Source organism: Muntiacus reevesi, chromosome 7 (assembly GCF_963930625.1).
Source record: "Muntiacus reevesi chromosome 7, mMunRee1.1, whole genome shotgun sequence".
NCBI classification, from domain to species: domain Eukaryota; kingdom Metazoa; phylum Chordata; class Mammalia; order Artiodactyla; family Cervidae; genus Muntiacus; species Muntiacus reevesi.
Window position 1 is genome coordinate 57,098,254 of NC_089255.1, and position 13,568 is coordinate 57,111,821.

General features: G+C 41.0%; 1 protein-coding gene across 1 annotated transcript in view; it reads left to right on the top strand.

The window, feature by feature from the left end:
• The window catches only part of LOC136172629 (aromatase-like), a 32,156-nt gene extending 19,052 nt beyond the window's left edge, over positions 1-13,104 (top strand). The window contains exons 4-10 of the mRNA XM_065942034.1: positions 1,825-2,001; positions 4,465-4,579; positions 7,807-7,921; positions 8,582-8,744; positions 11,199-11,440; positions 12,615-12,872; positions 12,982-13,104. Coding sequence (XP_065798106.1) covers positions 1,825-2,001; positions 4,465-4,579; positions 7,807-7,921; positions 8,582-8,744; positions 11,199-11,440; positions 12,615-12,872; positions 12,982-13,104 — 1,193 coding nt within the window. The remainder of the gene's footprint in view (positions 1-1,824; positions 2,002-4,464; positions 4,580-7,806; positions 7,922-8,581; positions 8,745-11,198; positions 11,441-12,614; positions 12,873-12,981) is intronic.
• The last annotated feature ends 464 nt before the right edge of the window (positions 13,105-13,568 follow it).

Consider the following 13,568-nt stretch of genomic DNA (forward strand, 5'->3'; position numbering starts at 1 on the left):
GGCTCTTCTGTCCCTGGGATTCTTTAGGCAAGAACACTGGAGTGGGTTGCCATTTCCTTCTCCAATGCAAGAAAGTGAAAAGTGAAAGTGAAGTCACTCAGTCGTGTCCAGCTCTTAGTGACCCCATGGACTGTAGCCTACCAGGCTCCTCCGTCCATGGGATTCTCCAGGCAAGAATACTGGAGTGGGTTGCCATTTCCTTCTCCAATCAAGATACTGGGAAAACTCTATTCCTTTCTGGAGGATCTAGGGAGAAAATGTTTCTTTGCCTTTTCCAGCTTCTAGAGGCTGCCCACATTCTTTGGCCCATGGCCCTATCAGTGATATTACAATTTGTTTATACATCTGAAATGTGGCTTCAAACTCTTGAACTTAAAGGCAAATCAGACATCAGCCTGGGACTGATATTCAAGGTCAATCCTTTCATGCAAAGGATTGATTCATGAAGGAATTAGTTGTCCCACTTGCGGATGTGACAGTCACCCAGAAAACAGCATCCCCACCTTCCATATCTCCAACTCCTTCCTTAAGTCAGAAAGTATGCTGCCAACCCAAGCTTCTTTTTTATACCTGGGTGGACATGCTTAGAGTCTAGAACCACTTACAGATCTCTTCCTTCTTTGTAAAGTGTGTCTTCAGGGGCTCTGCAGCACAGTTGATTGGCTTTGCTTGAGCACTTTGAATTTAACAGCAAATCTGAATAACAAAAGACATAAAAAAGCAATTACTCATAAAGAAAACTCAAAGAAACTTGGAACAAGGGGAGAAATAATTTTAAGAGTTAAACTCTCAAGTTAGATCATCTGCCATCATGACCCAGTAGCTGCTAAGACAGTCAGGAGCAGAGCAAAGGGAGAGAACAGAGCTAGTTAACTCTACCAGGTTTCAGTCATTCCTCTAGTTGACAAATACATTTGGAGAGCCACCATGTTACTATGGACTTGAAGTACAAAGCTAATAGGTTATCATTGCCCTGAAAGACTGCCCAGTTCTATGAGAAAGACTGCTCAAACAAGGATTTGTTTTGTTGTTATGACATTGATTGAGTAAAATGAATGATTGTAGTTTGAAGAGAAACTAAGATTAAGAGAAGGTTATTTTGGTAAGCACTTCCCAATTGACTCAGTGGTAAAGAATCCACCTGCCAAGCAGGAGACACAGGTTCGACCCCTCTGTCAGGAAGATCCCATGGAGAAGGAAATGGCAACCCACTCCGGCATTCCTGCCTGGGACAGAGGAGCCTGATTGGCAACAGTCTATGGTGTTCCAAAGACTCGGATATGACCTAGCGACTAAACAACAACAAAAAACATTTGGTAATTTAGAAAATTAGCATTTTACATGTATAACCTATAATTAAACAGTAAGCACCTTAGATCAAAACAGTAAGATCCAATTTGAATAGTTCTGTAGCAATATTCTGCCACCCTATGAAACATAAAATATCCTACTACCAAATCCAAATCTTCTTTAGAAGGGTATATAATAAAGATGGAAAATCACAGATTTGTGATTTATAACCCCAAGTATTACATATTTCATTTGCAATCTCACAAATGATTTGTTATCATATGAATAAAAGTATAATTTTGAATAGTCTGTTTTAAAAATACTTATTTTTTCATTTTTAACCATAAATGTGATAACCAGCTGTAGAAAATTAGGAGAATACAGAAAAAGTATGAAGAAGAAAGTGAAAATTACCACCCACTTACTGAAAAAATTTTGTGGTCAGTTAAGCTCCAAACATAAAAAGCCAAAATTGCCTGACTGGTTGTGTGCCCTGGAGTTGGAGGGAGCTCACTCTGATGTTGTCCCCTTCAGCTTTGTCCGGCCCTGGCCTGGTGCGCACAGTGACCATCTGTGCTGATTCCATCACCAAGCATCTGGACAGGTTGGAGGAGGTCCGCAACGACTTGGGCAATGTGGACGTGTTGACCCTCATACGGCGTATCATTCTGGACACCTCTAATAAGCTCTTCCTGGGGATCCCCTTTGATGGTACTGAAATTTTCATTCTCATGACTTGACATTCAGCCCTTTACTAAACAGGGCATAAGAAGGGTAATGAACTTATGGAAAGATACGCTCTTTTGTACACTGTTCTTCTTTAAATCTTTCTAAGTATTCCTAAAATGTTTTCCTGGTATGTCTGCATTCTTCATTTATAAGCTCTTAAATATTCATAGCAAGAGCCATCTTCTATTTCTTTTGTATCTTGTATCTCTCCTCATTGCTCTAGGAAATAGAATAATTCTACCCACAGCTGAAACTTAATAGATGTGATCATTTCATTTGGTCATAAATATATCCTACCACCAAACCTATGTATTCAACCATTACCAACCATTCTTTTGCACATGATATATGCACACACACACACACATACAAACCCATAGCCACATTCAACCTATTTAACTTTCTATGTATATATACAAACACACACACATAAATATGTGCATATACCTCTCCCTCAAAGTCATTAAGTATGAAAACTTCGAGCTGATGCTGCTGAAAATGATGATGATAACTCCCAAAAATTTAGTATCTACAATGTGACAAGTAGTATAAAAAATTGCTTCACATAAAGCTTGTGATTTAGCATTTATAACAATCCTGGCAAGATTTCTCACTCAAGAAGATTCTTTCCTCATTATATTATAGAAACAAATATTAAACACATCCATTTAACTCTACCACCAACAAAAAACCAAACATTAATCATGTGGATTCATTCCATTCTGCTATTATCAGCTTAAAGAAATTTCTCCTGATTTGATTTCTAACAATCTTTATTGATTCATACATTCATTCAACTAATATTTATTGATTGCCTATTTTATGGAAGGTTTAGGTTCTGGGGTTACAGCAATGAACTAGATAAAGTCTTTGCCTTCAAAGAGTTTACATCCCAGTGGACATATGGACAGTAAACAAGTTACTATCTAGCAATATTTTAGGCAATAATAAGTGCCTTGGGAACAAAAAAAAAGTAGGCCAAAGGGCTAGAAAGTGAAGGGAGGCAGTTGGAGAGAAGCCAAAACTATTGTGGAGAGAAGGGGTGATCAGGAAGGCCTCTGATCCTCTGATGTGGAATGGACATCTGAACAAAGCCCCAGATGAAGTGTAGCCCTGAACCCTCTGCAGATCTGAGGGAAGAACATCACAGGAATAAGAACAAGGCATGATTTTCACTCTTGCCCACACCAACTGAGCTATCACACCTGCTCCCTGACCGACCACATTTGGACAAGCAAACAAGTGATAAGCCCTCCCCTCCTTTTTTCCACTCTCCTTGCCTCCTCTCCCCACTCTTTAATTATTTCTTTCAAGAGGACATAACAGTCTGATTGACTTCAGGATGGGCGTCTCATTCACTCTGAGGACCTTAGTCACAGCCTCTTGTCTGAACTCCTTTCAGACAGGCACTCTAAAAGCCCTATTTGCCTGTTCCACACACACTCCTAAGGATTGACAGGTACCTATTTTAGAAGTCCCTTCTCCTTGATTCCCAAACAGCCTTGAATCTTAGGAGGGGTAAAGAAAAGTGCATTGTACAACTCTCTGTTAACTTATGGATGCAGACTTTGTTGCTAAGAACCTGCATAATCCATACAGAGTTCTGTGTATTTCCACCTGCTCACTGGGTCCTTGTTAAACTCTCAGTGAGCCTGGGGGCCATGGTGCACCAAAGAGGAAAGGACACGGCCCTGAGGTCAGATAGGACTGGGCTGCAGCCTAGGGGCTGCCAACCACACTGGCTGTATGGTGTTGGGCAAAGTTCTTCAATTCTATGAACTCCAGCTTCTGCACCTGCACAACAAGGACACTTACTCCCTTCGCAAGACTGTAAGGATGAAATGAAGTTTCTTTCTAAAGCACCTTACCCTGTGCCCGGTGTTTACCAGTTGAAAATACAGGTCTCTTCCCTTCCCTTGTGTATAATTTGAGAAAAGCAGTGTTTTTCTTTTCTCTAGTATTCAATGTAATTCAAGAAAATCAATTAAGAACTGACTGTTCAGGAGACTTAGGATAAGGCACTGAAAACTACAAGATGAATTCTACACTCTGAACTGAAATATAAACAGAAGAATGGTAAGGTTTTTTGCCTTTGGTGCCAGATTGAGGCCATAATAACATTAATTACTTTTTATTTCCCATGATCAGGAAAACAGAAGATGTTGGAGGCTCAGCCAAGGAGATGCATGTGAGATTCTAAGCTGGGTCTCTACCATAAACATGAAAACTACCAAATCTCTGGTTAACTTGGCCATTTAGGTACTAAAGTAGAATGAATTAGTGTTGATTTGTTTGGGGACATTCATGTGTTTGTAACACCCACTGAAGACAGAACTTTGTCCTGCTTGGAGTCCAAGATGCTAGGAGAGCCTATAGGGGATCTTCTTTCATTGGCATACCCTTCTTGGACTCACATTTTTGCTCATTTGCTCCGATGTTTTCCAGAAAGTGCCATCGTGGTTAAAAGCCAGGGGTATTTTGATGCATGGCAAGCTCTCCTTCTCAAACCAGACATCTTCTTTAAGATTTCTTGGCTGTGCAGAAAGTATGAAAAGTCTGTGTAAGTAACACATTTTGGAATTATTATTGACGAGACTGATTTGTGTGTGTCTCAGATATTTCTGGCCTCTTTGGCAAGCTTTCTCGTCCCCAGAACCACAGGGAGCTGTTGAGTAAGATGCTGGTGAAGCACTTCTTACAGCGCCTTGGGCACATGTGGCCAGACCACAGGGGAAAGGCAGCCTTTGGCCCAGGGATGCTTTTCGTTTAGGAAACTAAGAACCCCAAATCTACAACTAGATTTGACACTGAAGTGTGTTTTGAGTTGAACACAAAAGAGTTGGCTGAACCTATCATTATTATTGTCAAAATTTTCTTTGCATGTCTAGAAAAATGGAAACATGAAATCATTTATTGTGTCCCATTGAAACAATTTAACTTAATTCAACTTGTAAGAACTGACAGTAGTCACAAAATAACTTTTTCATGATGAATTTTTATAAGGTGTCCTTTGTTTGTTTAATTATACATCCTATGTCTTAGGGGATCCTAAAATAGTCATTAAATGGCTTTGCCTTGGTCTCAGACTAGTCTAGCAGAAGACTGGACAAATGCCCAGTGACCTACTGGATAATCATTGGGTTTTCAGGGTGCAAGTGTTGTTGTTGTTTAGTCACTAATTCATGTCCAACTCTTTAGCAACCCCATGGATTATAGCCCACCAGGATCCTCTGTCCATGGGATTTCCCAGGCAAGAATACTGGAGTGAGTTTCCATTTCCTACTCCAGGGGATCTTCCTGACCCAGGGATCAAACCTGTATCTCCTGCTTCGCGGGCAGATTCTTTACCATTGAGCCACCACAGGGAAGCTCCAGTGTGTAAGTTGCCAGCCACTAAACATGCCACCTCTAACCACCAATGGAAAACCCAGGGAATTTAGAGGTAGACAGACCTGATTTGTATCCTGTCTCTACCACTTAGTAACCAAATGGTCTTGGGAAGTTCTTTAAAATAAAATATAACCTACTTTCCAGGGTGGGATATAGGTTAATAGATCCTCTATGTAGGGCAATCAGCATAGAGCATGACACATAGGAGACAATAAACATGTCAGCTCTCTTCATATCTCTGTTCATATCTTACTCAGATGTCCAGACTGTCTTAAATTCTCCAACTCTTAAAGTTCCCAAACTTGGTTGAAGAGCTAACTTCATCTATGTGCACATTTTGAAATTCAATCATATTAGTCTCCAAGAAGGAAGTCAGCTTCATGTTGCTCTTGCATGTTCTCAACTGGTCGATGAGTATCAGGTGGATGAATTGGACACATGGTCCCTTAAACACTTCTCTTTTTCTCAACCAGAACTGAGTGTGACTTGAATCAATAAGGTCAATTATTCATCTCTTCACTCTGGTCAGATTTTGTGGTGGCTTAAAGAGTCATACAGAGTGAAACAGAGACATTATTTTGCCAACAAAAGTCCGTCTAGTCAAAGCTATGGTTTTTCCAGTGGTCATGTATGGACATGAGAGTTGGACTGTGCAGAAATTTGTGTGCCGAAGAATTGATGCTTTTGATGCTGTGGTGTTGGAGAAGACTCTCAAGAGTCCCTTGGACTGCAGGGAGATCCAACCAGTCAATCCTAAAGGAGATCAGTCCTGGGTGTTCTTCGGAAGCACTGATGCTAAAGCTGAAACTCCAGTAATTTGGCCACCTCATACAAAGAGTTGACTCATTGGAAAAGACCCTGATGCTGGGAGGGATTGGGGGCAGGAGGAGAAGGGGACGAAAGAGGATGAGATGGCTGGATGGCATCACAGACTCGATGGGCATGAGTTTGAGTACACTCCAGGAGTTGGTGATGGACAGGGAGGCCTGGCGTGTTGCGATTCATGGGGTCGCAAAGAGTCGGACATGACTGAGTGACTGAACTGAACTGAACTGAACTGAAAGAGTCATACTGGTCTGCAGCTACATTTGGTCATTATTTTATCTTCACTATTGTCAGCAGGCTCACAGTAACATCACATGAGACTGTATACCAGTTCCTCTTTGTTTTCTTTAAAATTAGCTCAGCAACATTCTCTCAGTATATAAAATTTGCTAATGGATAGCGAATTAGGTAATATCTCCTATGACCAAGAGCAGTAAAGACCTAGAGAAATTGTTTAGTCTTCTTCCCCATATGCCCTTGCAATATGCCAATATTTGGTTTTTTGTTAAGATATCAATAACATATAAAATTATGCTTCAGTTATACAACATAATGATTCAATGTTTGTATATTTGGCAAAATTATCATTATCATTAAGTCTAGTATCTGTCACCATACACAGTTACAAAATTTTCTTGTGGTGAGAACCTTAAAGATCCCTCTTAGCAACTCACAAATATCCAACACAGTAATATGAACACATACTGTTCATGACATCTCAGTGACTTATGATAACCCAAAGTTTGTATCTTTTGATAATCACCACCACCAGTTGGCTCCCACCCTCAACTTCATGCCTTGGTAAACAACAATCTGCTCTGTGTGTCTATGAACTCCCACTTTTAAAAAGATTTCACACGAGGCTTCCCCGGTGGCTCAGTCATAAAGAATCTGCCTGCCAATGCAGGAGCACAGGTTTGATTCTGGTCCAGAATGAGCCAGAGAAACTAAGCCTGTGGGCCACAACCATTGAGCCTGTGCGCTAGAGCCTGGGAGCCAAAACTACTGAGTCCAAGAGCTGCAAACACTGAAGCCTGCGTGCCCTAGAGGCTGTGCTCTGCCACAAGAGAAGCCGTCACAATGAGAAGCCCGCACTGCAACTAGAAAGTGGCCCCCACTCACTGCAAACTGAGAAAAGCCCAGGCAGCAATGAAGACCTAGCACAGCCAAGATGAATAAATAGAATTAAAATAAAAAGATTCCACGTATAAATGAGAAAGATTCCACATACAAGTGAGAAAGCCAGCATGTATTTTCTCTATCATACCAATACTTACAAAAATATGTTGGATTTAGCCTTTTGGTAACAGTTCTCAACATTTAACTATAGTTTATAGCCTTGACTTTGCTACCAGTAGCTAGATATGTGGCTAATTCTGGTTCCTTACTATGAATTGTAATGTATACATAATTTAAGGATATTTGCAAATAATTAAGTATAAATGTGGTTATTCATGAACACTAATAGCTTCATCTATAGCATTTCATTTTATTTAAACAAATGGCAAATAAACCCATTTTTTGGTGTCTTAACTGAGTACAGGTAGATTATATTTTCACTTTTATTTCTAGCAAGGACTTGAAAGATGCCATGGAAATTCTCATAGAAGAAAAAAGACACAGGATTTCAACAGCAGAGAAGCTGGAAGACTGCATAGATTTCGCCACTGAGTTGATTTTTGCTGAGGTACAGGCCTACACTAATCATAATTCCTACACAACTTATGTGTATGACTGTATGCAAGCATGCTCGGTCGTTCAGTCATGTCCGACTCTTTGCAACCCTATGGACTGTAGCCCACCAGGTTCCTCTATCCATGGGATTCTCCAGGCAAGAATACTGGAGTGGTTGTCATTTGCTCCTCCAGAGGATCTTCCTGACCCAGGGACTGAACCCAGGTCTCCTGCATTACAGACAGGTTCCTTACCACGGAGCCACCTGGGAAGCACGTATGATTGTGTATAGGTGTCTAAACATTCCCACTTCTTAATTGTTGCATGTTTCTGCTTTTAAATGTTTGCTTTAGTGTTTATATAACACCCAGACTAAACAGCCCAGTATTAGACAATCTGATTGGACTGACCCTTAGGATTTAAACATCTCTGTGTCTGTACAATACAAAACATGAAAACCAGGGAGTGCAAAGACATTAAATACATAGATAAATATCTAAATTGTTTGGCTTTGAGCTGAAGATTATTAATAAAAGTGTCCATTGTCAATTCCAGAGACTTGTAATTCCTACAATTTCATTTTGTTGAGGTAATTGATTCTTGAGTGCTACCTCCCTTCCTGTTCTGAACCTCGCTCACTTTCCCAATATTTCTCTCCCTTCCCATTCTTCAGAAACGTGGTGAACTTACAAGAGAGAATGTAAACCAGTGCATATTGGAAATGCTGATCGCAGCACCAGACACCATGTCTGTTTCTGTGTTCTTCATGCTGTGTCTCATTGCAAAGCATCCCCAGGTTGAAGAGGCAATAATGAGGGAAATCCAGGCTGTTGTTGGTAAGAATTTATCAAACAAACAATAGAGCTCAGAAAATAATTTCTTGATATGAGCTTCTATGTCCTAAAATTTTTATGTCAAAAACTCTCTTATAATCTGCTCAGAGAACAATAAGGCAAGTCATTGTGTCATATTTTCATTATGCCAGACAGATTGAAATGATAGTTCTTCCTGTGTTTTCCTAATTTTAAAATAGCACATACTCATTGAAAAAATCCAAATAATGGAGAGATGTATAAAGCAGAAAATACTGTCAACTGAACCCAATCACTCTTCTCCTCAGCCTCATCTCAATTCCCAGAGGGAATCACTGTTGTTATTTTCTGTCTTCTTCAAGGCCTTCTTAAAGGGCCACATAAGCACATACATCTGGTTTTATATGTCTGTGTTTAAAACACATGAGATCATCCACAAGGATTTTTACCAAAGAATTTTGAAGGTCCACTCAGGGAAATGGTTATAATTTAAGGCAGTGTTTCTGGGTTTCAAGCAGTCCTTTCTTCCAGTTGGGAGCAGAGGGAGGAGAGAGGGTGATAGCAAAGGCAGGGGAGCAATCTGTTTCCCTGGCCCCCCAGTCCTGGACTGCCAGGTCCTTCCTCCCCCTACCCTCTCCTCCTCTGCAGGGGATCTCCCAGGCCTCTGCTCAGCTCTTCCCAACTCCATCTCCTCCTGCTCTGCCTCTGCTTCACATCATTCTGCCACTGCTCCTGATATCCCCACACTCCCCTAGAAATACTGCCACACTCAAAAGTCAGAATTGCTTTCTGGGAGAAAATGAAATGCTCTATTTGGAACGTGCTTCATATAAGTAATCTCTTTAGAAGTACATTTCAGACACATGTGAAGAGATATCTGTAATGATAGACTTTTCTTTGTTGATTTTAAAGAATCTCTGTGAAACAACCTGTTTCGTTGCTGAAAGGCAATACACTTTAAAAAAATTTTATCTTATTTACCTTTAAAACAATTGAGTGCTGCTTGAAATAGTTGACAATCAGGTGAAACTTCATACAAGTATTAAATATGTGAAAGAATGTTTCTGCAGACGTGTTGCTGTAGGAGGAAAGCTGCCTGGGAAGGTAGATAGTGAGGAACCACAATAACCTCCAGGCTTCAGTTCTGGAATGTTTTCTCGAGCACCCATTTCAGGTTATAGGTTCTGCGCCAGGTGCAGGGGCACCTGGTGAACAAGCCAGGTCCATCTCTGCAGTCCTGGGGCTCTCAGTCTCCTGAGAAAAAGAGAACTCAACAAGCAGGCTCACTGGAGTGAGAAGGAGAGCCACAGAATGGCAGACTGCAGACAACAAGGGGGAAACTGCTCTTGAGATCATAAGCCTGTAATATAATCTCCTTGAGAGGTGAAAAGGGCTTGTGCTCCATGATGTCTCCCTGACAAAACAGTCCTCTTGAAACAAAAAACTGGGACAAACACTAGTGCATGTACACGTGCTCCCTCTAGATCCACACACCTGGTCATTACTTCCTAGGAAATTACTTGGATTACCTTCCCCATCATCTGCCCTCTACCTCCCCACCCCAGATAAACACGCCCATTAGACTCTGAAGTGTACAAAGAGCAGTACATGAAGGGCTGGGTCAGTAGAGTTCTCTGAAAAAGTAAGACCTCTCCTGGATAGTACAGGAGACAGACCTGCCTTGGGACTCTGGGTTGATTTTCATTCTACAGAAGTGATACCCCATTTGAGAATGCTTTAAAGTTTTGCCAATTCTGAGAGTGATCTGAGCCTGTCTGACCAGTGTTGGGCCATGCTGAGATCGTAGAGGTGTCCATCAGTCCCCAACTCACCTAGGTCTTATCTCAGGATCCCCTTTTGTGTGGTGGGCATAGGGAGTTCTTGCCACCCTACCACACCAGGTTGTCCTGGATGAGATGGGGAGGAGGGATGATCAAAGATATTTTCTGACAGATGACTGCACAGGATACCAGAAGAGAACATTTCCTTGAACGTGATTAAACTTACCATCTCACTTTGACTAAAGAAGAAATTAACATCTTTTAGAATTTAGAGTAGGGAACCAAACTCAAGAACCACAGAGGTGGCAGATAAATGTCTGAAGTAGACTGGGTAGGTCTACATGATGCTGCAGAGAGGAGTTTCTCTAGAGGGCTCCTCAGAAACTCAGCCTCAGCCAACTGCAGCCATGTGGGGATGTGGATCGAATGTTTTTTTCTTTTTGTCTTTTTAAATTTTCTAGAAATGTAGACTTAACTATGAAACCCCTAGGTGTTAAGAAAATTCTAATCAAAATGTTCATAAGACATTCTATGGGACAAGCACAGAATATTTTACTCCAGTTACTGGCTTACATTAGATTTGTAGATATACATGTTTTCACCTAAGAGGAAACTGCTCTGTGGAAAATGTATGATTTTAAACACTGATCATATATTGAAATTAAGATGAGTTGTGTCTTTTTATCTTATTCTACAGGTGAAAGAGACATAAGGATTGATGATATGCAAAAGCTAAAAGTGGTAGAAAACTTTATTAATGAGAGCATTCGATACCAGCCCGTCGTGAACCACGTCATGCGCAAAGCCTTAGAGGATGACGTCATCGATGGCTACCCGGTGAAAAAGGGGACTAATATTATCCTGAATCTTGGAAGAATGCATAGACTCGAGTTTTTCCCAAAGCCTAATGAATTTACTCTTGAAAATTTTGCCAAGAATGTAAGAGTCCTTCCTTAAAACTGAGTGTGCCACCCCTGAAAGAATCAGCTGTTAAATCCCCTCTGTATTTGTGTTTGTACATCTCATTCTATTTACTCATCCCTTCCTGCATCACCAGGAGAGAACACAATTCCCCCGGCTAGAACATGCCCATCAGTTCTGTCCTCAAGCCACGGAGGCTGGCTCTCCAGCTCTTGGAAATGTCTTCATGGAGGGCACATGAGAGATCAAGTGTGAACAATTCAGGCCCTTAATTTGCCTAAAATGAGATGAAGTTTGTTTAACCAACGCACTTTTCCATTGAAACTTATCACCTTGTCATCATGTAGATTCAGCTATAGCATCATGTATGATGATTAGATGGAAATCAAATGAGAAGAAATGACTTGGTTTTTTCAGTCTGCCTTTGGTTCTCCAAATGGCCCCACAAGTACTAGTCTCTATTCTAAACATGACTTAGTAATTAGAAGAACTCCCACCTTGTTCTTAATTGAGGTGTACTAGAGATTCTACCTCCGTTATGTCAAATTCTAGGAAATTTTCTAAAAATCTCAATTATTCATATAGTTTCCTCTGTGCTCCTGTTTCCATTGCCATGTGGAGAAGAGATATGATCTAAGTTAAACCAGTTCTCTAATTCATTCTGCCTCTATATAAGCAACCCATGCCATGTTGCCAATTGGTCTAAAATAACTAAGCATCTATTAGGTGCCAGACACTGAATCCAAATGGGGACAAGACAGAGAGATGTGTCCCTTTAAACATTTGTATAACAAAAAATATTTAGATTCTTGGCATTAATAGGACAGGAATCCACACTTTTGCCTAAATTTGTCTTTGTCATCAGGTTATATGGCCTGGGACAACAACAGTCTTTGTCTCAGTGACTGGCAGAACAGCAGTAAAGATGTGGCCTTCCCACAGAGTTAGCTGAGTACTTTACATGAAAATGTAGCTGGGAATTATTGAGGTTGTGTCTGTACCACAAAGGGTGAATCAAACTGGAAGGAGAAAGAGTCTTTTCTGAATCACAGTCATCCCTGTCTGTGGGGAAGCAGTATGGCCAAATCACTAAAACTGAGCATTCTGACTGACTGTGTTTTCCGGGTGAATCAAACGGAGATGCATGATTCTAGCCTTTACTACTCTGGCTAATTGTCTGATCTCTTCCCAGGTTCCTTACAGGTACTTTCAGCCATTTGGCTTTGGACCCCGGGCCTGTGCGGGAAAGTACATCGCCATGGTGATGATGAAGGTCATCCTGGTCACCCTTTTGAGACGCTTCCACGTGCAGACTTTGCAAGGTCTGTGCGTTGAGAAGATACAGAAGAAAAATGACTTATCTTTGCATCTGGACAAGACCAGCGACCAGCTGGAAATGATTTTCATCCCAAGAAATTCAGACAAGTGCCTTGAGCGCTACAGAAGTTTGGTCAGTCCCTGCCCCAGAGCACTGCTCAACAGTATTCCACATGGGAACCACCCATCTTTGCCAGGTGGTCCTCCTCACATGAACAACAATGGCCTGTGCCGTTTTATAGGCTTACCTCCTGTGGGTTGTCAGCCAGCCAGGAGACACGGTTCATCTGACCAGATCCAAACCAGACACCAGGCTGCAAGAGAAAATAGAGGCCAAGAGTTTGTACAGGAAACTGCAAGCCTAAAGACCTAATTCCACAAAACATGCTTTGGAAAAAACAAATCACCAGCAAAACTCAGCCCAGCTCCTTACTGTCCTACACTGAACTGGGAGCTTTTTAATATCTGGGGCAGAAGCACTCAATTGATTATAAAGGCCAGGCCAACATCTGCGTAACTCAGATCAAACATATCTCCTAGTGTGAATAAAATGGTTTGCATTTGCTTTTCGGTGGGGTGGGGACTACAATATCCATACCCTTGGAGAAATGCTTACAAATTCAGCATTTGACTTTTCCAACAAACTACATTCAATTAACTCTTGTTTATCTACATGTGACTTGTCTGCGGAAAAAGTTAAATTCAAGATTATCCTTTTCCAATTTCTCAATTTATTGCTCTCTTAACTCTGATACAACAAGTGTACATTCAGATATAGGAATACTAAGTACTTATTAATAGCCTGAATAAAACATAATTAGTACCATTC